The sequence below is a fragment of the Danio rerio genome, chromosome 4, assembly GCF_052040795.2.
Source record: "Danio rerio strain M-AB ecotype USA chromosome 4, GRCz13ab, whole genome shotgun sequence".
Classification (NCBI taxonomy): domain Eukaryota; kingdom Metazoa; phylum Chordata; class Actinopteri; order Cypriniformes; family Danionidae; genus Danio; species Danio rerio.
Genome location: NC_141024.2, coordinates 70427937 through 70455651, shown reverse-complemented (window position 1 = coordinate 70455651; position 27715 = coordinate 70427937). Strand labels below are relative to the sequence as shown.

General features: G+C 38.7%; 2 protein-coding genes across 4 annotated transcripts in view; both read left to right on the top strand.

Annotated features, from left to right (window-relative positions):
• LOC147845278 (uncharacterized) lies at positions 1-23694 on the top strand. Its single transcript, XM_088649909.1, has 7 exons — positions 1-41; positions 4308-4457; positions 9754-9895; positions 9983-10775; positions 12298-12361; positions 14369-14485; positions 19566-23694. Exons 2-7 carry the CDS (start codon positions 4373-4375, stop codon positions 20702-20704), a joined length of 2340 nt encoding a protein of 779 aa, XP_088506035.1. The 5' UTR covers positions 1-41; positions 4308-4372; the 3' UTR covers positions 20705-23694.
• si:ch73-266f23.4 overlaps positions 20400-27715 on the top strand; it is a 19846-nt gene continuing 12530 nt past the window's right edge. The window contains exons 1-2 of one of the 3 annotated variants that reach the window (XM_087250105.2): positions 20400-20821; positions 25088-25236. In XM_087250105.2, coding sequence (XP_087106231.1) covers positions 25152-25236 — 85 coding nt within the window. In that variant the 5' untranslated portion in view covers positions 20400-20821; positions 25088-25151. Of the gene's footprint in view, positions 20822-24579; positions 24983-25087; positions 25237-27715 lie in introns of those variants that run through there. The other 2 variants (XM_087250103.1, XM_087250104.1) reach the window with 2 other exon arrangements.

Here is a 27715-nt window from a genome sequence, read left to right as displayed (position 1 = left end):
ACAAGGCTGCGCCCGCTCCCGTGTTTGCGATCCTGAAGCAGGTTTGTGCTTTACGCTTTTTTTAAATCTAAATAAACCTTCAGTTTCCTTTTACGACATCATTAAATATTTGTGAACAACATTAACAACGATGTAGCGAAGCAATGTTTGATATTAATATGGAAAATTATCGTTTATGTGCCATTTAAAAAGCAAGACTAGTGTCTATGTAGCCTGTCGTCAAACTGTTAGTAAACATGGATTCAGTCAATGGCGAGTGGAGATTCTATTCAAATGATACACCTTTTGTTTTAAAAGAAAAGAAGAAAAGTTAAACAATACAAGAAATATTGAGATATAATATATATGAGCAACATGATAGAGGGAACACAAAAATACTAAAGTAATACAAAATACATGGATTACAATATAAATATAATAAAACTAATGAAATTTGTAAAATAAAATAAGTAAATGTACATATAGACTACCCAGTTTTCTAAATGAGGTGATGCACTTTAATCAATGCCCATTTTGCACAGCCAGTGTTTTTCAGCCAATCATAAACTTGGAGTGAAAGCTGTATGAGACTATTTTTTAAATTTCATACGGTTTCTTTCACATCACCGATGTTGTAATGTACTTCATATATAATCAGTTAAATAGACTTAAGCGGCTATTTGGCTGTTAAAGCGTAATAAGACACAAAAACCTGTTTAAACGCAGGCGCCGTCATTAGAAATCCCATTGAAAACACAAAAGAGGTAGTTAGTTTATATTTGCACATTCAGACTTTCCCCTTAATAATATAATTTAAGAAAAGTATTCTTTGCAAACTCTAAATAGCGAAATCATATTAGCAGCCAGTGACTATCAAAGTAGAATTCTGTTGAATTAGAGTTAATGTTGTTTAAAAGTCACACTTGCATGCTAATTCCGATCAAATGCTTAAAGTAACATGGTGAACAATATAGAGACTTCTAAATGAACGAATGTGCGAATACAAAACCAATTTTACCTCTATGAAAACATTGAGGTAAAATTAATTCCCATATTTTAAAGACATGGCACGGTAAAATCTAATTTAATGCAGTGCTTCTTGTTTGGTCTTTACATCATATCTCAGCCTAGCAGTTAAGATCGCTGTTTTTTTTTTGTTTTTGTTTTTTGTTGAAAGAAATTAGATCTTAAACGCTGCGATTTTTAATGGGATGACAATTAGCTGGAAGCCATGGTGCCTGCTGACTGAATTTGAAAGTCTGTGAGCATATACCCCACTAGCAGCTGTTCACTTTGCTTTAATGTGACCAGTGGACATTGATGTTACTGAGGACATTTTGATGAAGGGCCATTTCAAACACTTAACCAATATCGCACATCTATTTGATCTGTTTAGTTTAATCTAATCATCATTAAATGACAGTTAGAATAATTAGCTTCACTTTTAATTTTCTTTTTTAAATATATCTTAAGTGATGTTTAACAGAGCAAGGAACTTTTCACAGTATGTCTGATAATATTTATTCTTCTGGAGAAAGTCTTATTTGTTTTATTTCGGCTAGAATAAAAGCAGTTATTCAATTTTAAACACCGTTTTAAGGTAAATATTATTAGCCTCTTTAAGCTAGATTTTATTTGATAGTCTACAGAACAAACCATCGCTATACAATAACTTATTACCCTAGCTAAGCCTTTAAATGTCACTTTAAGCTTTATAGGAGGGTCTTGATGAATATCTAGTCAAATATTATTTACTGTCATCATGGCAAAGATAAGATAAATCAGTTATTAGAAATGAGTTATTAAAACTATTATGTTTAGAAATGTGTTGAAGAAATCTGCTCTCCGTTAAACGGAAATTGGGGGAAAAAATTAACAGGGGGGGCTACATTATTATTAAATATATATTTTGAATCTAGCTCTCCTCTATACATTAATCTGGAATGGCCATATATGAACATATACACACAATTATTGCTTATGCAATTAAACATTTTGTAATTATTAATATGAAGTGACTTTAAAACTCAATTTGTAGTAGCATCGGCAGTGAAGCTAACTGATAATTCAAAAGCTTTACTCTTAGCCTGATGTTCAAAGGTTACCTTTACTTTAGCCTGCTAAATTCAGCTGCAGTTTGATAACATGGTGTCTTAAAGTATTAAAAATTGATCAATTAATTTAGAGAAATTTTTGCAAGGAGTTAAATTTTGTATCAGTATGCTAAAGTCTGGCTAAATTTAGTCTTTGAATATTGTGATGCTGTGTAGTTTCTGAAATCAAACAAATCCTGCTAGTTTTGACATCACGCTGTTTTGTTTACTGCAGTAATGCTGCGTTCACACCAGATGCGGAACGTGCGTCAAGCGCGAGTGATTTACATGTTAAGTCAATGCAAACGTGCGAATAGACATCCTGTGGCGCGATACGCGCGAATGGTGCGGCGCGAATGACGCAAATTGCGCGGGGCGAATTGAGCGTTTTGCGCGTTTGACGCGCTTAACGAGCGTTTCGCGCGAATCACTCAATTTCAAAAATCTGAACTTCAGCGTATATTCGCGCCGCGTTAACCAATCAGAAGCTTGCTCTTGTGGGGGCGTGATTGTGACGTAGAACCTGTTGTCAGTGTTCTGAGGGAAATCCTTCAGCCTTCACCGACAACAGTTCATCAAACTGGGCTGGGCTCAGTCAGAAGCACCGCTGAAAGCCTCCGTCATCCAGGTTAAGTTTCTGGAGGAGTTTATGAGCTCACAGAGCTGGATGCACCTCTGAAAGGATGTAGTGGACTCAGACACGACCCTAAACGTATCGACGCTGTTTTTCAGTCTTCATAAAGCACATTAACACTGTAATTTTCTTCATAAAATCCATGTTGGCCATTTAGCTATGAAGCTAGAGTTACGGGGCAGACAGAAGCCCTGCCCATCACGCGAATCTGCGTCTGTTCTTAAGTGAATTTGACACGTGAGTGAAGCGGGGTTTGACGCGCGAATGAAGCGAGTAAACTCAAATGTTCACGCGGCTATTTACGCACGAATAGCGCAATTTATCCGCGCGTTCCGCGTCTGGTGTGAACACAGCATAACACTGTTATTCCTGGTGCTGTAATGCTGCGTTCACACCAGACGCGACACGCGCGTCAAGCGCGAGTGATTTACATGTTAAGTCAATGCAAACGCGCAAATAGACATCCTGCGGCGCGATAAGCGCGAATGGCGCGGTGCGAATGACAAGAATTGAGCAAATGGCACGTGCCGAATTGAGCGTTTTGTGCATTTGACGCGCTTAACAAGCGTTTCACGCAAATCTCTCGAGTTCGAAAATCTGAACTTCAGTGGACATTTGCGCCGCGTTAACCAATCAGAAGCTTGCTCTTGTGGGGGCGGGATTGTGACGTAGAACCTGTTGATGGTGTCCCAGTGGAAATCCTCCAGTCATCAAACTGGGCTTGGCTCAGTCAGAAGCACCACTGAAAGCCTCCGTGATCCAGGTTCAGTTTCTGGAGGAGGTTATGAGCTCACAGAGCTGGATGCACCTCTGAAAGAATGTAGTGGACTCAGACACGACCCTAAACGTATGGACGCTGTTTTTCAGTCTTCATAAAGCACATAAACACTGTTATTTTCTTCATAAAATCCATGTTAGCCATTTAGCTATGAAGCTAGAGTCACCGGGCAGACAGAAGCCCTGCCCATCACGGGAAACCGCGTCTGTTTTGAAGTGAATTTGCGAATGAAGCGGGGTTTGACACGCGAATGAAGCGAGTAAACTCCATTGTTCACGCGGCTATTTATGCGTGAATATCGCGATTTATCCGCGTGTACCGCGTCTGGTGTGAACACAGCATAAAGGTGGATGAACATGTTTATTCAGCATATAAATGCAGTTTTAGTTAAGGATTAGTTCCCTACTATCATTATTTAGCAAATATACTGCAGGTTAAAATGTCGGCAATGATACTGGTTGAAACCTGAACTGCTGATGAGGTCTGTTTGCAGAGAGTCTTAAAGGTTACTGAGTTTCTGTATATACCCTGCATAATCGCAGCTTAATCCCTTGTATAAACTATATTTTCCTCCAAAATAATTCTTACTTGGAATAAAAAACTTATGATAGCTTAAGTTGTGATAACCTTCCTGAGACCAACACATGACTAAACATGAACGTACCTGGCTAAAAACCAAACTTGTTTTGTGCAACAGGCCTGTGATTGTGTCTGTTGTCTGTTCCTCAGGCTGACTCCCTCAGCAGTGCACTGAATAGTGAACTAGAGAGCTGACCGAGTGTGGATTTCTTTTATTTCTGTTCATTGTTCTCATTTTGAACAGGACAAAGTGTCCAAACACAGAGAGAAACTCCTGCTGAAGCGACTGATCTCCACACTGTTATAAAGATGGCGTTTATTAAAGAGGAGAGTGAAGATCTGAAGATTGAAGACACATTCACAGTCAAACAGGAGGATCCAGAGGAGCAAACAGGTTGGTTTTCATTCACAAAGATCAACTCATTTGAATAAATGTCCGCGTTTACTATGTTAATTCCTAAATTCCTGACCATTTTACTTCAAATAACTCTACCTGGGTCTTACAGATTGTTGTTGTATTCTGGCATTCGGATGAAATCCATTAGTGGAGGTTCATAGTGTGCTCACTAATGAGGACAAAGCAACAGTAGAGTATGAAAATATTTGCAGATGCTTTATCAAACCCTTCAGCAAATTCATTCATTCATTTTCCTTCGGCTTAGTTCCTTATTTCTCAGGGGTCTCCACAGCGGATTGAACCGCCAACTATTCCCGCATATGTTTTACACAGCGGATACCTTTCCAGTTACAACCCAGTACACTCTTTCATTTAGAGACACACTCATACACTACAGCCAATTTAGTTCTTTCAATTCATCTATAGCGCATGTGTTTGGACTGTGGGGGAAACCGGAGGACCCAGAGGAAACCCACACCAACACGGTAGAGAACATGCAAACTCCACAAAGAAATGACAAGGACTCAAACCAGGGATCTTCTTGCTGTGAGGCAACAGTGCTAACCACTGAGCCACCTGTTTAGTAAATCCATATCTCAATTCAGTATCACAGTCGTAAAGATTAGGGATGTGCATGTCTAGTTGAGTAAACCGTACAGCCTCTACTAGTTCACACTGTAAAGCAATAGAATACAGGAGATACAATTATCCAGATCACCATCGTTTTAATGTTACATTTAACACAACATGTTACATATCTTATATAAGCATATGCTGGATAAGTCGGCGGTTCATTTCGTTGTGGTGACCCCTGATGAATAAAGGTGTAATGATTGATCTGCCAGAGAGGGATCCATATGCAGTACGTTTATTAAACAACTGATAGACAAGAGCACTGGCTAAAGATGTAATACTCGAGTGCATTGGAAGTGTAAACGGGGTCGAAGGCAGGCAGTGGTGTTCAGCATCAGAGTACAGGCAGAGATCGGGGCTGACAGCAGAGAATCAGATTCAAATAGCAGCTAAAGGTCTGGGCAGGCAGCGAGAGAAGACAAGGACGATGAACAGTCTAAGATGTCAACAAGAGAACAATCAGAAGGCAAGTAATATCGCTCAGAAATGTATGCAGGGCAAAACAAGACTTCGCAATGAGAGGTGAGTGAGAGCGATATGTGCGAGTGTGGATTGCGATCAGGTGCAGGGAAATAGGGTATATGCCGAACGTCACGTGACCAAACCGGATCCCTGGGTAGAATACTTCCGCTCATCGCCAGTTCTTATGCGCCATTGATTTGTTATTGAAAGTAGTTAGTTGTAAGTAGTGTTTATACGTCATATTATTGGGTATATGTGCAACTTTCGCGTTCTAGTCAACCTGGGTAGAACACTTTTTCACTCTCCGCTAATATGGTTTGGTATCATAGTCGTGACACTGAAGCAGTGTTTTGACATCTAGGCTTTCCTCCTCCGTTTCTTCAACAACCGGCGTGGTGTTCTCTCCCATACGCTTGGCCTGGCTACCGGTAGTCGTTCCAGGCAAACAGAACAGGCACAGCTCCCTTCTTTAAGTGTCGTCGACCGCCTTGACAGACATCAGCGGGGACAAAATGTCTACTACAGACTGCTGTGTTCCTACTTATAACTAAATTGTCACGTCTGACATTGTGAATCCACATTTTTCTTAAAGGTTCAAACCTGTGGAAACTTACGGTGGAATTGAACTCCCCAGACATCGCGCATTGAAGTACACAACAGAAATCACTGTTGGGATTGCTCCTTCTCTGGTATTTTAGCGCCTTTGATAAAGGCATCTTGCTTGAATATTTAAAATATAAAATTATATAACGTATAAACACGACTTACTACTTTCAATAACAAACCGATGGCGCATATGAAATGCGATGAGCGGGAGTATTCTACCCAGGGATCCGGTTTGGTCACGTGGCGTTCGGCATATACCCTTTCAGCGCCAGATATAGGGACTTCTGGGTGATGGAGTTCTTAGAAAGCCAGTGATAGTGACCCTCTGCTGGTCAGTGAGGGGAATGGCTGGGCTAAAGGGACTAAGCCAAAGGAAAATGAATGAATTTATCATGAAAAAAAATTAAAAATAATAAATGTAATCAATTGTTTTTTTAAATAGTATCTGAGGGTAACTACATTTTGTACCACTGACTGTTTTATTCTGAAAGAGAACCAAGCAATTTTTATTACTAGAAAAACGTCTTTAAATCGTGGTGAAGGTTATGTGACAGAACTGCTGTTGGTCCTTCGGTATCACTGGCAAAACATTATAACTTTAACTTCGTCCACTCGCCTGAGAAGACTCTTTCCTTGCTTATTTATTTAAAAAGGGAGTTACTCTTATTATGAAGTAGATGGATAGTTTAGACATTTTATTAAGCTTTAGTAAGCTGGTAGCAAGATCTTTTACCAGTAAAGTGACCATTTTTTGAGGCAAAACTAACAAAATACGACGTGATTATAAAATGATTTGATGACTAGTCTAACACATAACAAACAAACATACGATAGACAAACACAGGACAGCGAGGAAATAAAAGAGTTTTGATAAAGTATGGCCAATTTTACTCAGCCCCACAGGAATAATGAGACCCACCAAGTATTGATAAACACCTTACGCACACGGGGCTTCAGCAATAACGCTTGACTGAAGGCGTGTCTGAAGTTGGGGCTGAAACGATCATCATAGAAGCGTCAGCCAATAAAATTCAGTCAGCAATAGGCCACTGTCTAGCTGGTGTATTTGCATACAGCGATCTGATTGGCTGACGCTTCCGTCGCCGCTTGAAAAGTTGAGCTAGTCCCAACTTCTGCATTAAGCAACGCCTCTGAAGCAGCGCTGACGGATCCACAATGCAGTTTGGCAATGCCTGACATCACCCATTCAAAGTGAATGGGAAGCATTGACGCCCCGTGTGAATGGGGCGTTAAAGGGGCACAGCTTAAAAATACACATAAAGAAATACTTGCATTCCTCTCCCTCATAATGGGCAAGTTTATTCTGATGCTTGAAATATGGAGTCTCTTACGAAGTCCTGTTGTCATTTGAGCGGAGTTTGCAGTGCAAATCGGAGGATACGCGAGGTGCGATCTTTAACTGAGTTAATATTTGCTGGAAAAATAGAAACGTGGACTCAGGCGAGTCAAGCGGGTACAGAAATGGTGTCTTCCCTGGTGGGGTTCTGTCGGAGATTTTCTGTGCATTTTGCTTGCGTGGATCAAACTTTAAAGCTTTGTTTAAGTAACACCTATATTCTACTGACTGACCAATGGCGTGAGGTGAAAAGTCATGCAGGTAACTTTCTTTGTTCCTCTCGCTGGTTTGGGGCTGTCCCAAGACAGACAGGCAAACTTTAAGTCATGGTTTGAAATTGCACTAAGCATACAAGTCCTAAATTAGGGGTGTCCAAACTCGGTCCTGGAGAGTTTAGCTCCAACCCTAATCAAACACACCAGCTAATCAAGCTCTTTCTAGATATACTAGAAACTTCCTAGCATGCGTGTTGAATCAAGTTGGAGCTAAACTCTGTAGGACACTGGCTCTCCAGTACCGAGTTTGGTCACCCCTGTCCTAGATCATGAACTGTAGAATACCAAACATGATAGTTTAAACACTCCTCAAACAGGATCGATGCATTTCTTTATTATATAACACCATAAGTGTTGTATGTGCATATTCCCCCTGGAATGTCTTTTGAAAACCAAGCGGGGTGGATCTGGCCAACGTCTTGGTAGATAAGATCTCCCATAGGAGTCTTTGGCTTTAGATTTCTAGGCTTAGAGGGCCATAAATGTCATGGTGAAGGAAGGGAGTTTTTTAGGGTTGTCACCTTTAATTGGAATAGGATACAGATAGAAAAGTATTCGGAACAGAGAGAGGGGAAGGGTCGACAAAGAACCTCGAGTCGGGAATCAAACTCAGGTCAAGGTGCTATATCTCGGCACTAGGGGTGTCACGATTTCGATTTTTAATAGAAATCGATCTAAATTTATGCTCAATTTCGATTATTGAATCAAAAACTAGAATCGTCGATGCTGCCACGCCCCCATGTCACATCAGCTTGGCTTGCCAAGCGGGAAATAAAACAGGCTTGTTGAAGTGCTTGTCAAACTGCAGAAGCAGGAGTCCCGTCGACAGAACTTAAACCCTCTCCTCTTTCAATGAAGTCGCCGGTGTGTAAGCATTTTGGATTTCCAGTGAGTTATGTTGACAACGTTCGTGTTGTCGACAAAAAAAACCCCACAGTTTTGCAAGCTCTGCTATGTACGTATTACGTACGGTTCGTCTGATAGACAACACCGGCATCGCGATCCTCCACCCGCCCCCGTTGCAAATCCGCTCGCGAAAAGTTCACACTCAGGCCCTGTTTACACTGTCTTTGTTTTTAAATGGCATTTTAGAACGACAACGATTTGACATCCACAGTGGCGTGTAGCATTTCTGAGCAGCCCTCCTTCCTCTCTACCTCTGAAAATGCACATCACGTGACCACACAGACGCACACACAGCCATGCGCTCGAGACAGCAGGTCCAGGCAGTCAGAGGACTGCTTCAATCTTTCACTCACTTGTACTTAGTCATTTTAGCGAACACCTCAGATACTGTTGGCTGGTTCCTGTTGGTTGTGCGTCTTTTTTACCGACGCCATTATAACGACACAGATCACTGCCTATTCACGAGTCCCGCAGAAAAAAGTGACTGACAGGTGGTAATTATGTGTGTATCTTGCCTTTATTCATTTACTGTATGATTTGTTTATGGGTAAAACAAAGACCATGCAGGTCAGGTAGTTTGAACGGTAGGCTACAAATAATTAATTGGTCATCATTAATTAGTTATTCATAATCGAAAATCGAATCGTGCCTTTAGAATCGAAAATGTAATCAAATCGAGGATTTGGAGGATCGTGACACCCTTACTCGGCACACTTAACCACTAGACTATTGCCGACCTCTCTTTTGTATGTTAATCCACAAAGAAAGTGGTAGTAGCCTCCTAAGAACAGTGATGGTGCTTGTATACAAATGACAACACAAATATCACATTATCGAAGATTACAGACTAATTGTTTTCTGGGGTTTTGGAAAATCAGCCTTTGTGTGTCCTTAAGAAAGCAAAGAGTTTAAAATATTAAGACATTCTGAGATTAAATGCTACTCCTCTTTCATCATCTTAGTGCCTTTAAGAGTTTACATGTTGTTGCATAAAGTGTTGTCTGTCTTTGTGCCTTTGATGCTGAAATTCACTTGTATTTCTTTCTCTCTTTAGAGATGATGTTGCTGAAAGAAGAGACTCGAGAACTGACTGAAATGGAAGAAAGAGATCAGTTTGAGAAACACCAAGATTTAATGACTGATGAAATATCTAAGACAGAAAACACTTTGTCATGTAAAAAAGCTCCGAAGGCAAGGTCTAACGGTTCCTTCACCTGCTATAAATGCGAGGAAAGTTTTACAAGTAAACTAAAACTTGAGTCCCACATGAAAACTCACAAAAGAGAATTGACACCTTGCACTTGCCCTCAATGCGGAAAGAGCTTTACGCAGAAACATCACCTTAAAGTCCATATGAGAATTCACACCGGAGAGAAGCCATACATCTGCCAACAGTGTGGAAAGAGATTCAATCAGTCGCAGACCCTTAAAATTCACGTTTCAATTCACACCGGAGAGAAGCCGTACACCTGTACTCAGTGTGGAAAGAGTTTCAGTCAGAAGTCAAACCTTGACATCCACATGCGGATTCACACCGGAGAGAAGCCGTTTGCCTGCCAACACTGTGGAATACGATTCCGGCAATTGCAAGTCCTTAAAGAGCACGTCACAGTTCACACCGGAGAGAAGCCTTTCACCTGCTCTCAGTGCCAGAAGAGTTTCCGATTAAAACAAGCACTCGAGATACACACGAGAATTCACACCGGAGAGAAGCCATTCTCGTGCCAACAGTGCGGAAGGAGTTTTTCGCAAATACAAAGCATCAAACACCACATGAAAACTCACACCGGAGAGAAGCCTTACAATTGCCAACAGTGCGGGAAACTCTTCACGCGCAAAACATCCCTGAACGCTCACATGAACAGTCACACTGGAGAGAGGCAGTTCAATTGTGGCCAGTGTGGCAAGAGTTTCGCACGTAAATATACTCTTAATAAGCATGCGAGGATGCACTCGGAGGAGAAATGTTTTATATGCTATGATTGCGGGAAGAGTTTCAGTCATAAAAGGAGCTTCAACACTCACATGAGGCTCCACGCTGAAGAACAGACACAGAAACTTTGCTCAAGTTCAAACTGACATGAAAAGAACTGAAGCGGCACACCTTTAATGTACGTGTAAGGCCATGTCCACACATGCATGGGTATTTTTATGAAATCAGCTTTTCCTACTTTAAAGAAAAAGGTCTACAGCAGGGGAGTCCAAACTCGGTCCTGGAGGGCAGGTGTCCTGCAGATTTTAGCTCCAGCTTGCCTCGACACACCTGCAAAGATGTTTCTAGAAAGCCTAGTACAGGGGTAGCCAATCCTGTTCCTGGAGATCTACCTTCCTGCAGATTTCAGTTGCAACCCTTATCAAACACACCTGTCTGTAATTATCAAGTGGATTTCAGGTCCTAATTAATTGGTTCAGGTGGGTTTGATCAGGGTAGGAGCTAAACTGTACAGGAAGGTAGATCTCCAGGAACAGGATTGAGCACCCCAGGCCTAGTAAGAGCTTGATTAGCTAGCCCAGGTGTGTCTGATTGGGGTTGCGCCTAAACTTTGCAGGACACCGACCCTCCAGGACCGAGTTTGGACATAAAAAACACATTCTAATGGTGCGTTCACACCAGACCAGACATGTTAAATCAATGGAAAGATGTGATCAGACATCCTGCGGCATGATTCTTGTGAATGGGGTGATGCGACTTGAGCACTTCAGGTGTTTACCGTGCGATTTGCATGAATTGCTCATGTTGATAATTCTGAATTTTGGTAGACATTTGCGCTTCCTTAACCATCAGGAGCCTTCTCTTGTTGGAGCTTATGATGTAGTGCCTGTTGTTGGAGTCCCAAGGGGAAATCTTCCTGCTGACACAAGACATAAGCTCAGTTGGAAGAACAGATGGAGTAGTATCTGTAATCCTGCCACAATACGTCACGCTACCGCCGGCTGGTCCACCTCCAGCAAATCATACCAACCTAGATACTAATTTCCCTTTTCTGTAATGAGAATACAGATACTGCCCACCTGTGGTTGCATAAATGCAAATAATTCAACCAAGTGCAGAACTTGATCTCTCTTTTCAGTCTGCTGGCGTCTGTTTGGTGTGTTCATGTGCAGCTTTTTGGTCCGGATGGAACCAGACATGGAGGACGAGGGGCAACAACACAGTTGTTTTTTGTCAATGCTGGTTCTTTGGCTTTGCCTTGGTGTGTCCTGGCCTTAAATTGCAGTCAAAAGTGTTCCAAACTAGCAAGTACCAATATATTCCCCCCAAAATACCTGTCATAATGTGGACAGAACCTTAATTTCAAAAACTTCACAGCTTTAATTTCTGGTTTTCCTACATTGTCTTGTTTTTATTTGTACTCTCTTGCTTTGGTTCAGTGTTTCTGTTGATTCTTGTCATGTAGTTTTATTCACAAACTTCAAACAGTCACTGATGAAGGATTCTACCATCTTGCTTTTCCCCCCATAAAGCTACTTGAACACTGTATTGTATGAAGCACTATAGAAATGCAGGTGACTTGACGATCAAAAATTGCCTTTTTAGTCAAATTAAACAGCACTGGTAAAAAGATCTTCACTTCTGATCTTCTCATTCCCCACACAGGTCCTCATAGCAGCAGGAGTGCAAGTTCCACAAACCCATAGTCCACAGCCAGGTTGTAGTACAGGTATATTAGGCCAATTGGATTTGGAGAGTTTGATCAAATCGATCAAAAGAAACTATCAACGAACAAGTAATAAAATTTCATTGTGACAATGTCTTGTTTATATTTATACACTCACTGGCCATTTAATAGCTCGTTATCGCAAATTTCTAATCAGCCAATTACATGGCTGCAACTCAATGCATTTAGCCATGTAGACATGGTCAAGACAATCTGCTGCAGTTCAAACTGAGCATCAGAATGAAGTACAAAGGCATTTAAGTGACTGAACATGGCATGGTTGTTGGTGCCAGACAGGCTGTTCTGAGTGTTTCAGAAAATGCTGATCTACTGGGATTTTCACGCACAACCATCTCTAGGGTTTACAGAGAATGGTCTGAAAAAGAGAAAATGTCCAGTTATGCGGGCGCAAATGCCTTGTTGATGCCAAAGGAGAATGGCCAGACTGGTTCCAGCTAATAGAAAGGCAACAGTACTTTAAATAAACACTTGTTACAACAGAGGTCTGCAGAAGACCATCTCTGAACAGACAACACGTCCAACCTTGAGGCAGATGGGCTACAGCAGCAGAAGACCACACCGGGTGCCACTCCTGTCAGCTAAGAACAGGAAACTGAGGCTACAATTCACTCAAAATTGGACAATAGAAGATTGGAAAAACATTGCCTGGTCTGGAGAGTCTCGATATCTGCTGCGACATTCTGATGGTAGGGTCGGAATTTGGCGTAACAACATGTAAGCATGGATCCATCCTGCCCCACCCCTTTCCGGTACCTTGTTGAATCTATACCACGAAATAGTAAGGCAGTCCGTAAGGCAAATGGGGGTTCAACCTGGTAGCTACTAGTAAGGTGTACCTAATAAAGTGGCCGGTGAGTATATAAACAAGAGCTTGATGCACAGTGTTGATTCTTAAATCTCAATTTAAGTCTTTTAGTATATTCTATTTTGATAAATGAGCATAACATCACGAGTTTGTTGAGCACGTTCTGTTCATATATATTTACAGCAAGTTTCTGACAAACATTTTTGAGTAGTCTTTCCCCCCCCCTGCTCTTTGATGAGGCTGAACAAAAGATTATAGCCATCAGTTGAAGTGGCAAATGAGGCAATATTCTCATAGAGGTACAGCTATATTCACAGCGCTTCACTTTGTGTTACCGCCTTTTATGTTATACACAATTTTTTTTCAGCCTTTTTCCAAAATTGATTAAATGTTTTTTTTTTTAACTCCAAATTATACAAGCAATATTCCTTAATGACAATAAGGTGATAAAAACTTTTTAAATTTGTTTTGAATTGTATTCACAACCTTTACCATGAGCTTAGGTGCATATATATATATATATATATATATATATATATATATATATATATATATATATATATATATATATATATATATATATAACACACACACACAATAATTGTAAAAAGTTCTTTTTAACTGAAATTCTATGTAGTGTGTTGAACTTTTATTTTGGTATTGGTATATGACGTCATGATTCAGCGCGCGGTGCTCTTGTGTGATTGAACCATGGGATGCTACAAATCAAAGGTTTGTGACGTTATTAAAACCGTTAAAACGCTTTCAGGTCCATACAACCATTTCAGATCAATTTTAGAGTTTATTTTACAAGCTGCTAAAATGGAGCGGCGCTAAATGTCGCTCTCATTTCTCTCTATCTACCGTAAATCTGTTAGTAAACATGAGTTCAGTCACTGGCGAGTGGAGTTGGGGAAAACGGAGCTTTTCAAATAGAGTCAGTTGATTCTCAAAATGATTCACTCGATCGATCGAATCATCGGGCGCTGAAGTCATCTGCTTGTCAAACGATTGATAACAAGAAGAATGTGGAGTGACAACTTTTACAAACTTAAATAAACGTTTAATAATATACTGGTCAACGCATTTATTTATTTATGTTCATAAGTACTTATTCCTGTTATTTTCTCATCTTAGACAGGCTGAATCTACACAAAGAAAACATTTCTGGAGAAGTGACTGAGATTCAACGCTTTATTATCATACTCTTATAAAGATGGCGTTTATTAAAGAGGAAAGTGAAGATGTGAGGATTAAAGAAACATTCAGAGTCAAACATGAAGATCCAGAGGAACAAACAGGTTGGTTTTCTTTCACAAAGCTCAATCCATGATTATTTATTTACTTATTAGCAGGACCAGACACAATCTGCAGACATTTTTTGGCATTTCAGCATAAAAGTTTGTAAAAAATTATATTTTTTTAAATAAGTTTGTAAAATTATATATATATATATATATATATATATATATATATATATATATATATATATATATATACATATATATATATATATATATATATACACAGTAGACGTCAGAATTATAAGCCCCCCTTTGATTTTTTTTTCCTTTAAAAATATTTCCCAAATGATGTTTAACAGAGCAAGGAAATTTATACAGTGTGTCTGATAATATTTTTTTCTTCTGGAGAAAGTCTTATTTGTTTTATTTCGGCAAGAATGAAAGCAGTTTTTAATTTTTTTAAAAGTCATTTTATTGTAGCGCTGGACGATATGGCAGAAATTTATATCACGATATATTTCTTAATTTCGGTCGATACGATATAATTCCGATATCGATATGGACAATATTAAAAAAGTCAGGAAAAAACTGCCTAGAACACACACAATGGATGTCTGTACCTACAAATGTCTGCAAACTGAATTTGCTAAGTCTTTAATACCTCCAGGCTTATAATTTTATTATTATTATTTTTTTTTGAAGTACCAAAAAATAATGTTAATTTTTTTTATTTATATTTAGCCTTACAAACAGATATTTATATTTCTGGTTGCTTTTCATCTTGAACGTTCTTTAAAGGTTCTATCTGTCTATTTATATTTGTGTATAATTACCCAATAAAATTAAAAGGTTTAACATAAAATAGTTCCTATATGTTTTATATAGTCAATTTATATAGACTTATATTTTATATAACACACTTTCATTATTCAACATGTTAAATATCTCTCATAATCACATTCTTTCTATTTCATCAGCTTTGCAATAACCAGATTCCTGATAAATATGTCTGTGAATTTTATTTTGTAAGTTTGCTCGAGTGCTATACCAGCAGGCAGCGAGTTTGTGTGTGTGTGTGTGTGTGTGTGTGTGTGTGTGTGGTAATTTGTGTTTATGCGAGAATCAAGTATATGCAAGGATCGAATTTATATGTATGTGTGTGTGTGTGTGTGTTAATGTGGGAGTATATGCAAGCATCGAGTTTATGTGCGTGTGTATGCGTGCATCAAGTGTATATGCGCAAGTTTCAACATAGTGTAGGTTTATATGCGAGTCATTTATTGGAGATATATCCAGCTGCAGAACCACACATGTTTTAGGCACACACAATCTAGGACACACGATTTAGGCAAACCATATATGGTAACTAACTCTTTAGCATTATCGCCACCCATTGAATTTCACAAGTATGGTTTCCCATTTCAGTCATTATTATTATTATTATTATTATTATTATATCGTTACGATCATTTTAACATCTCTGTAGTTTCTGAACTCAAATTATGTAAATAAAAATAATTGGTTAAAGACACTTATGACTTTATTCATGTGTCCACATACACAAAGAAAACACTATAGACCGTCTTATTGTTGTTTAAGTGCAACAAACTAATATTATGATTCTTTGTTAAAATCACTTTGTTGTAAAATATAAAAAGCAAACAATAATATGTCACTTTTAAATAAATTAGCCTATTAGTTAACCGTTTAAACAATATATATATAGTTATAAACTGATTATCTTAACTGATTATCTGATTATAAATATAAGTTTATATATAAACTACTATCTTTTACTAAACTGTCACAGCTGTTAGTTATATATATATATATATATATATATATATATATATATATATATATATATATATATATATATATATATAGTTATTTATTTATTTATTATTTTTTATTATTAATAGTTAATTTGTTCCTATTGCTAAATTTTGGTTTAAAAACAAATTATTGCTTACTATAAATTACTACAGTATTAAATGTGGGAAATCATTAATTAAAAGATTATTAGAAAGTTAACACTAATTAAAATATAAAACAAATAAACACTATTAAATCGCTTGAGTAAAATATGAATATAGTGTTATACATTTGTTACATGTAAAAAGATTTTTATTACATATAATGTAGTATTGCCTATATTAACTTGTTATTTACTTCATCATAAATTAATCCATTACACAAGTTAAACCTGTCCAATTTAGATCGTTCAGCAAGGCCAGCAAACGAGTATCTGCCATATTATTGTCAGATAATAATGACCGATCAGCTATGATGACGGATTCAAAACTGTTCAGTCTATTATATTGAATGGCGATCGGAAACAATGCTCCCCATTCGGCCGTCTCGATTGCAATATTTGTGAAATAAAGTAAAGTAAACGGTATTGTTTATTGTGTACAATATTTATTAACCATATATATCAAAATATATCGATGACGATGTTCAAAAAGACGTTAATAACATTAACATCCGTCGTAACCATGTATGGTTTGCCTAGATTGTGTGTCCTAGATTGTGTGTGCCTAAAACGTGTGCGGTTCTGCGGGCCTGCAGCTGGATATTGGTGTATATGCACGTGTTGATAAGCGAAGTTTGATTTAAATCCTACACGGCGCCTTATAGCCATCTGGGTTTGCTTCATTGCCTTCTCTTCTGACAGCGATGGTGTCGGGGAGGTGGATGGTAAGGCGACAGGTTGGCTTAAACTTTTATGATGCCTCATCTTCTGACTCTCAGTAATTTTTATCGAGTGGAACAGATTTGATGCGTTCCCGCTGCTAGTCGGCACCACTCTCCCGCACATTTTGCAGAAACTTAAAAAGCCGAACCACATTTGTTGCACTCATTTTGTAGCTAAAACTTTCCGCGACGGAGCTTATTTAACCAACTGCTGAGCGCTGGCTGCGTGTCTGTGATGTACGTCATCACGTAAGTGACATCACGCTCTTTCTGACAGCTGAGCACTGAAAGTCATTCGGTGACAAATGATACAATGTATAAGGTCTTATATATAATTAAATATACATATGCAAATTTATATCGAAATACCGGAAATGAGTTTAAAACTCAGATCACCGTTATTGAAAAAAAATCTAGCGCGATATATATTGATATCGAATTATTGTCCAGCCCTATTTAAGGTCAATATTATTAGCCTCCTTAAGCTATATATTTTTTGATAGTCTATAGAAACAAACTATCGTTATATAATAACTTGCCTAATTACTCTATCCTGCATAGTTAACCTAGTTAAGCTTGAAAAATGATGGCAAATATAAAATAAAAATGCGGGAAAACAATAAACGAGAGCGAATGATTCTGACTTCAACTATATATGTCTAACTATATATATATATATATATATATATATATATGGGCATTTATGCAGAAGGATTTTAAAAGTTTAGTAACTAAAAATTTTACACAAAAACTAACTTTTTAACTTTTACTTAAAGTTTACAATGCAAATTGTAATGTCACAAACCCCAGATATCTTTGTTGTTGTCCTTCATTAGCTATTGGCTGTGTTGCCAACTTAGCGACTTTGTCGGTATATTTAGCAACTTTTGAGAGACAAATTTTCAAAAAAGCGACTAGCGACAAATCTAGCAACTTTTTTGTGTGTTACTGGAGATTCATACTGTACCATCTCTACTCTTCTTAATGATTACGTTTACTTGGACATCAGTAATAAAATTATTATTTACTAATTAAAAGAATAATAAGACTAATGTGTTTACATGAGTTGCATTTTGAGTGTTACTTTCATGATCTTGTTTTACATGTTATAGCACATAATTCGATAAACGTCATTGCGTCACCGCGCTATCCACATTTCCTCCGGAGTTTCATGCAATTTCGCGTGTTTCATTATTAATTTGTCGACTTTAACTGCAGTTTGGCACTTTCACTTTCATTCGCGAACATTTCCTGCATTAACATCCTGCATCCTGCATTTCCTATATAATTAAATATACATATGCAAATTTATATCGAAATACCGGAAATGAGTTTAAAACTCAGATCACCGTTATTGAAAAAAAATCTATCGCAATATATATTGATATCGAATTATTGTCCAGCCCTATTTAAGGTCAATATTATTAGCCTCCTTAAGATATATATATTTTTTGATAGTCTATAGAAACAAACTATCGTTATATAATAACTTGCCTAATTACTCTAACCTGCATAGTTAACCTAATTAAGCTTGAAAAATCATGGCAAATATAAAATAAATCAGTTATTAGAGTTTTTAAGGCTGCTTTCACACCTGTGAATCGATTCAGTTGTTCCAAAACAGAGATTATAATTGTTACATTGTTGCTCTTTGCTCTTGGAGCAGTTCGCTTTCACATTGCAAAGTTTCTAATTGGACCTAAAGAGCTAAAATAAGTCACGTGTGAGTAAACTCTCCTCACGTTGATCAGAGTGTCAGGGTTTATTTTGCAGCGTCCCGCTAAGCTGTCAGGAGAGGTGGTGGTTTGGTGGTGATTGACAGGGTGCGCGCGCAATGTGTCTGAGGAGAGATGTGGTGGGGAGGGGTGAGACGTAGCCTATTTGAGGACCGGGAGGGAGACGCGAGATTACCGGGAGATCATCACTCGTTTGCGGGCATCCGGAGACTCGCGAAACTTCCTGCCATACTCATAATTCTCTCTTCATATAGCCGTAAGCCTATTACATATCCATAAAACACTGTGATATAACCGCGCTCGGATCGGATCGCTTTCTCACTGCAATCGAACCGCTCCAGGGTTCGTTTCAATCGAGCCGAGACCACCTCACTCAAGCGATCTCGGAGCGATTACTTTGGCGCGGAACAGAGCGCGATTGCCCTGTTCACATATGCCAAACGAACCGCGCTAAATGGGCAAACGAGACAGGTTCCAAAACAAAAGTGTAGGTGTGAAAGCACCCTAAAACTATTATGTTGAGAAATGTATTGTAAAAAATCTCTCCGTTAAACAGAAAATGGGGGAAAACAATAAATATATTACATAATGTAATTTACTGAATGAGCACTGTGCTGCGTCCGACAGACGCACTGTACATCTGTGTATGAAATGTGCTACACAAATAAACTTGCCTTGCCTTAACGTGTGTTTTTTCACTTTAGGGCTGATGGTGCTGAAACAAGAGACTCAGAACCTAAATGAAATGGAAGAGAAAGATCAGTATGGAAAACACCGAGATTTCATCATCGAAGAAAAACCCACAATAACAAGAAACACTTCACATAAAAAGGCTAAGAAAACCAAACCTTTCATCTGTCACTGTGGAAAACGCTTCACTCAAAAAAGCAACCTTAAAGTCCACATGAGAGTTCACACAGGAGAGAAGCCTATAGCATGCGATCAGTGTGGAAAGGGATTCGCTCACAAACAGAACCTTACAGTGCACATGAGAGTTCACACCGGAGAGAAGCCTTTCCCCTGCCAGTACTGTGGAAAGAGATTCAGGCAGTTGCAAAACCTTAAATGTCACATTACCGCTCACACTGGAGAGAAGCCGTACACCTGCCCTCACTGCCCGAAGAGTTTTGATCGAAAGAAAAAATGCGAAAAGCACAAAAGAGTTCACACCGGAGAGAAACCATTCGCCTGCCAGCAGTGCGGAAGGAGCCTCGCTAGTAAAGATCTGCTCAAAAAACACTTGAAAATTCACAGCGGGGAGAGACCTTACACCTGCCAAGAATGTGGGAAGAGTTTCACTGAAACAGAACGCCTTGGAGTCCACATGAGAATTCACACCGGAGAGAGACCTTACACTTGCTCACAGTGCGGGAAGAGTTACACACAGAAAAACTGCCTTGATTACCACGTGAGGATTCACACTGGAGAGAGACCGTACAACTGCACACAGTGCGGCAAAAGCTTTAAATGTAGAACCTCGCAAATCCGCCACATGAACATTCACACTGGAGAGAAGCCGTTCGCGTGTGTTCAATGCGGAAAGAGTTTTGCACAAGAGTTTCACCTGAGGAATCACGTTATTTGTCACAGCGGAGCGAAACCTTTTACATGTGACCAGTGCGGAAAGAGTTTTACGCGTAAAGATAACCTTAAAGAGCACAAGACCATTCACACAAATGATAAATCGTTTATATGTGATCAGTGCGGGAAGGGATTTACACGTAAAGACTACCTCAGCCAGCACATGAAGATTCACACGAAACAGATTGTATGTCCCCGGTGTGGAAAGAGTTTCGCTCAGAAGAGGAACTTCAACTTGCACACTGCCAGGTGTAGCATCTGATCAGACACTGTATTACCTACCAAATATGATAAACAGCAACCCCCACTCGACAACCAAGCTATGTGTTACTCATACTCCCCCAATACCTGAACTCAGGGCAAGTCTCTGATAACTGTGGTAAGGGTTTATTGCACTAAAGCATTTGAGTTTGCCTCTGAACTCTAAAACAGGGGTCACCAATTTCGATCTTGGAGGTCCGGTGCTGTGCAGGGTTTAGCTCCGACTTGCCTCGACGCACCTGCCTGGGTGGTACAAGTATACCTAGTAAGACCTTGATTAGCTTGTTCAGGTGTGTTTGATTAGGGTTGGAGCTAAAATCTGCAGGACACCGGATCTCCAGGAACAAGTTTGGTGATCCCTGCTCTAAAAAAATGCACTTAGTTTATCACACTAAAGCATTTACCAGTTTGTAATGTTGCCATTCCTTTTCACAACACTTAAAACACAATTGGGAACTGAAGAAACCAAGTGATTTTGGTGTAATTTTGTCCTGCAAACAAATCTTAAGGTGAGCAACAGTATGGGGTCTCCGTTGTCGCATTTTGCGCACTATTGGAGACAGGTCAGGACTCCAGGCAGGCTAGTCAAGTACCTGTACCCTCTTCCTCCACAGGCAGGACTTTGTAATGTCTGCAGAATGTGGTTTTGCATTGTTGCGCTGACACAACCCCCTTGACAGACCCTGGCTTTGGGACTTGTTTCTCTCTGAATGATCCACTTCTTCTTTGGTCCAGGGCACACGACATCCATTTCTCCCAAAAATACCTGAAATACTGATTCATCTGATCAGAGTACACGTTTCCACTTTGTGATGGTCCATCCCAGATACCTCCGAGCCCAGAGAAGCGCTTCTGGACACTGTTAACATAGAGCTTCCTTTTGGCACAGCACAGTTTTCACTGACATTCGTGGATGTAACTACATATTGTGGTACTTGATAAATGTTTGCTGAAGTAGTCCTGAGCCCATGCGGTGATATCGCTTATAGATGAATGAGGATTCATAATGCAGCGCCACCCGAGGGATCAGAGATCACAGTAGTTCAGCTTAGGCTTGTGCCCTTGTCATTTACGCACTGAAATTCCTCCAGATTTCTTGAATATTTTAATAATTTTCTGCACTGTTGAAGATGAAATATCCAAATGTCTTCCTTTTTTTTCTTTGAGGAACATAGGGATGGCTGACGTGAAACTGATGTTTTGACACAGTGTCGAGATCCCGAAGCGCAAGTGTTTCGAATCACTGCACCGAAGCATGATCCGAAGCACCCAAGTCACGTGACTAAAGTGTTTCGAAACACCTAGTCACGTGACTAAAGCGATTCAAAGCATCGATCAGCTTAGAAACGTTTCGAGACCTGGTGAATCCTAACTTGACTGCCAAGGTCTCCAAATTATCTCTGTCTCAAATGGCTTAGAGCACTGTGGGTTTGCTTATTGATTCTATGCTTAGCATGATGTTTTGGGTTCGAATCCCGACTTCGAAATCATGGTTTTATGTATTTTAATCATGTTTCTGTTTTGTGTAGCCTAAATAGGATACAGCTACAGTTACGCCATCAATTTAGCATCATTTTTGTAACACTGTAAAACAATAATAAATATTTTTACAGTATGGTTGGGTTTAGGGTTTGGGTAGACATTAATAAAATACAATAAATGGGAAATTTAATGAATAATATAAATAATTCTTGATAACTTCAGGCCACCGTTTTTGATCTAGCAACAACCCTGTTTTAAGACAAACACAAGACATATTTATTCACAAATTGTTTATTCGGATATCAGACCAATGTTGAAACAAAACGATACAAGAGCAAAGCATTACCAACTGGTATTAAACCATTTTAAAACAACTGCTACTGACTGGCTTCGGAACCTACTACTCCTGCATGGATGTCTGACACCTTAACCACTGTACTATGTTACTTGAAAGATTTCACTTTCACAAAGTGGGGTTTAATCCCTCAATTTGTTCAAACGTTCTTTGCTGAAGCTGTTTCAGTGCATTATATATAAAAAATGACCACTAGATGCCACTGTAGAGTGAGGTTTCGAAACGTTTCGAAGCTTCGACACATTTGCTTCGACTGTTTCAGTGTTTCACGAAGCCTCGCTTTGCCCACCACTAGAGGAACATTGCTTTTAAACATTTCAATAATTTTCTTATGTATTTGTTGTCAAACTGGCGTTTCTTGGACCATCTTTGCTCCTAAAGGACTAGACCAGGGATGGCCAACCCTGTTCCTGGAGAGCCACCTTCCTGCAGATTTCAGTTGCTACCCATATCAAACACACCTGAACCAGATAATTAGGACCTGAACACCACATGATAATTACAGGCAGGTGTGTTTGACATGGGTTGCGACTGAAATCTGCTGGAAGGTGGCTTTCCAGGAACAGGGTTGGCCACCCCTGGTATAGACCTTTCTTAGATGCTGCTTTTGAACCAAATCATAAATGCAATCACCTGTTGACATCACCTGTTTCAAATCACATCATTATCTAACCAGTTTACCCGATTACTAGCCCTAAACTGCTCATGTCCCAACTCTTTTGGAAAGTGTTGCAGGTCTGAATGACAGGAAAGGATGTAAATTTACAAATGAAATGAAGTTGACCAGGCAAAACATGAATTGTTTTGTGTTCACATTGTCTGCGATGAAACACAAGTCAAAGTAAATTCGGAAATCTCTACTTTTATTTGCGTTTTCCATACTGTCTCAACTTTTTCTGATTTAGGGTTGTACATAAAACTAATTCAAATGCACATAATCATAATAGTTATGATTAATTAGCCATTTTCCCCCGTGAGCTAGTTACATATAGGTGTGTGTTAGATCTGAGTTTCCACGTTGCAGTTTGACAGGTTCATTTTACCTTCATCCAAAAGGTAAATGAGGCAGATAATTTCAAAGACTGTAGTTCGCAAACCATTTTATTGTATTTTTGGGCTGAATTGATGTAATAAAATTGTTTATGCGCTGCAAACTTTGTTTATTTAAAACTTATTTACTGAAGTCATAATTACTGAAGAGGCCATGCATATGAAAGAAATTTTTTTTTCAGGCTTTTATTTTCTCATGAAGTGCAGTTGTCAAGAAAAAGTTTTCTCTTCATCACGACTTATTTATGTCTGCTTAAAATATTATTAATTATTATTATTGTCTGCCCACCAGCGTTTCTTTAAATAGACACTTTAGTCTTGTAGGATAAACTAATTAGGTGTAGCATAATCGCGGTGGCGTTCTTGTTGCATTGCAGAAGAAAAAATGAAAACATGGTTGCTTGTACTTTTATTTTAGTACAATATTATTATCAATAAACAAGAAGTCCCATCTTCCACATGTAATCATGTTTAGCATTTGTGTTTGCGTAGGGCCGCAGTTGGGTCTGAATCTAATAATTTATTATTTGATTATTATTTATATAAATTATACTGATAACAGAGAGAGGTGCAGACATGCAAGACATTAAGGGTGTTTATCAGAACAACAGCCATGTAATAATCTGACATGAGTGCAAACGAACTTGATTAAATTATTAATAGTCTTGTATGTGATTTTATAATTATTCACGTTAATAATCCTTTACTGTTTGTACCATTTTAGTGAGTAGGTAATGGATGCAAAGAAATCAGCTACATGAATTATATAATAAATGATGATGATGGTCATACTTTTGATTTAATGTTTTCGCAAAGTAATTTTTAAAAATTTCCGTTACAAAAACAACCATACACAGAGGCTTTGTTTACTTTTATTTAAAGCGTTTGTGTAACTTTCATTTAAACAAAATGTTCTGCGGACTATTGATACTCCTGGGCATTATGTTTTGCCTTGTTAGACTCTTATTTTGGTACGGGATTATGACGTCATAAATCAGCGCCGCACTCCCGTATATGCGGTTGAGCAAGAGGAAGGTTTGTGTTTTAAAGCATTTAAGCGGTTTAAATCCATTGACAGTATTGTAGTTTATTTTACAAACGATGCCAAATGAATTGTCATTAAATGTAGCATGTAATATTTTATCTAACTTTTTAAATTATTATTTTAAGCGTAGATGTGTAACGTTAAGCAGAAAAGGCGCTTCTCGTTTCTCTCTCTGTATCGTCGGTCTGCTAGTAAACATGAGTTCAGTCACTGGCGATTAGAGATGAGGTGCTTTTCAAAGCTCAGAGTCATTTGAATCACGTTTTCCTAAATGATTCACTGAATCGATCGAATCGCCGTGCGCTGACGTCATTTGACGGTCAAAACTGTCAACAAACTCAAGCCAGGTTTACAAGCTGTCAATGCTTTCATGAACGTGTAATATTAATTGTATTGGTCGATACATTTAAAAAAATATATATTATTTCTGTTATTTTTCTCATCTTTAACAGAGTAAAGTGAAGGAAAGAAAGGAAAGAGTAAAGAAAAGTGACTGAGATCTACACTATTGTAAAGATGGCGTTTGTTAAAGAGGAGAGTGAAGGTCTGAGGATTACAGAAGTGTTCACACTGAAACATGAAGATCCTGAGGAAAAAACAGGTCAGTTTTTATTTCTCCAAGCTCAACTTAGAGTCATTTAATCCTCAATCAAATGCGCAGCTCTAAATAAATGAATCATATTTTAGAGTAATCTTGGGTGTTTTGATAAGTTTTGTTTGACATAAAGTGGCTCACATGATCAAACAAACTCTAACAAGTTGTACAATTGTTACTACGTGTTGCGTGTCAATATAAGAATGTTCTGGAGTGCATTATTCTGCTTTTACTACATTTCCCACAGCTGTAGCTACTCTTCAGATGATGTGACCCTGCTGAAAAGTCCAGCTTAAACCAGCCTAGGCTGGTTGGCTGGTTTTAGCTGGTCGACCAGGCTGGTTTTAGAGGGGTTTTGGCCATTTCCAGGCTGGTTTCCAGCCATTTCCAGCCTGGTCTTAGCTGGTCAGGCTGGAAAATGACCAGCCAAATCCAGCTAAAACCAGCTTGACCAGCCTGGTTTAAGCTGGATATAGCTGGTTTTGGCTGGACTCCCAGCTTGAATAGGCTGGTCAAGATGGTTTTAGCTGGTCATCTCCCAGCCTGACCAGCTAAGACCAGGCTGGAAATGGCTGGAAAACAGCCTGGAAGTGGCCAAAACCCCTCTAAAAACCAGCCTGGTTGACCAGCTAAAACCAGCCAACCAGCCCAGGCTGGTTTAGGCTGGATTTTTCAGCAGGGTTTTAGACGTTTGTCAGGTTTTTCAGCATTGTATGGTTCAAAAACACCATACGAGCAATTCCATGAAAATGTCAACCTTGTCATGGATAAAATAAACTTTTGACCAAAATAACAAAACCAATTTAATTCTGCTCATTAAGGTCGACAAATTATTTACATAATATATGTACTTTCTTTTAAAGGAAATTGCTCTGTTTATCCATGAAATATGAGGATTGTGCCAAAAGTAAATTTCATTATCATCCAACCACATTTCGTGCTTTCAAAAAAGGGTTAAAGACTCACCCTTTCCTTGCTTTATGTTAACTGTAAGCATTCTGCAGAAGGATTACGCTCTGTAGTATAAAACACCCTCCCTTTTTCGTGACATTACTGCCCTTTTAATTTATGAGCTACATATTTAAGACGTCACGCAGCTTTGATCACGTGTCGCGTCCGTAACGATTTAATGAAAACGTTTATATTGTGTATTAAATATTACCACAAATAAAATGAAACTTTGTATACAAAGCCAAAATATGACCATGCTTATTATGATCGACAACTCAATTTTGCGTTGTGTACGTGATCATTTTGAACTCCTTATTAATATAAGCCAGTAACTAGCGCATATTTGCTGCATTACAATTACTGACTTACAATACATAATATCCATGTGTTATATCAAGAACTGAACATTTCAGTTAAATATAAACCACTTTAGTAACATTTCAGAAATAAATGTTTAATAACGAGAATAGGGCTGCTCGATACATCGTTTCAGCATCGAAATCGCGATGTGCGCATCCGCGATAGTCGCATCACAGGAGGTGCCAGATGCAAAAAAAAAAAAAATTTATATATATATATATATATATATATATATATATATATATATATATATATATATATATTATGGGTGGAGCCGAACCCGAATACGGTATTCGGATGAGCACGATTAGCGTGTTTTTACCAATACTTATTTCGAACAAATACTTGAAAAATTATTTGCATTCGGGAACAAGAAAAACACTACATCAAAAAACTGCGTTTCCTCATGAGACCACAGTGCATGCCCGTGTGAGCGAGTGAGTGAGTGAAACAGACGTTCAGGAGTCAGGGGACGGGGTGGGGCCGGGATAAAAGGTGACTGACGCAGACTGCTGCTCCACACAGCAACTGAGAAGGCTTGGCAGAGCGAAAAATACTTTACTGCATTACTATTTTTTGTTAAATAAATTTTTGTATCTGAACTGGGTTCCAGAGGCAGTTTATAAACTTGTAGCGTACTTAAAGCGGAGTTTGATCGGTATATTATTCCATTACGCTGCATTATTGACGTCTGCAATCTGTTGCTCTCCGTTTACGTAAGTTAGCTCTGTTAGCGCGGTAATTAAGACAATAGACTGCCGACAGAGTAACGTTAACGTTCGGTTATAAAGGTTAAAACGATGCTTTTGTAGTTGTGTCGAATTGTATGCACTTATAGGAGTTTTATGGTACGTTTGAATTTCTGTCATTTGCAGACAGCAAGATATATGCTAAGCTAGTTAACCTTAGCATAGCTTCCCGTCACTCATAGATATATACATCTATGCCCGTCACTTATTAACTTTTAGGCACCCAAATAAGTAAGAGTGAGGCTGCTACTGAGTCATTCTTGGTCCTCCACCAGCCAAAAAAAAAAACTTGCTCTAGTTCTTTGTGGAAGAATTTTACAGTCAGTGGTGCAGCAGATAAAACAGTGATACTGTATGTAATTTGTGCAAAAGTATATCTTAAGTATATATATATATCAATAAAATATCAATAAAAAATTGATATT

Bases quoted from the DNA above. Each gene is read 5' to 3' on its own strand.
- LOC147845278 (XM_088649909.1), top strand. From the start codon at position 4,373: ATGGCGTTTATTAAAGAGGAGAGTGAAGATCTGAAGATTGAAGACACA. The intron at 12,362-14,368 runs GTATATTAGGCC...GAAGTGACTGAG, and splicing joins ACAGCCAGGTTGTAGTACAG to ATTCAACGCTTTATTATCAT. The intron at 14,486-19,565 runs GTTGGTTTTCTT...TTTTCACTTTAG, and splicing joins AGATCCAGAGGAACAAACAG to GGCTGATGGTGCTGAAACAA.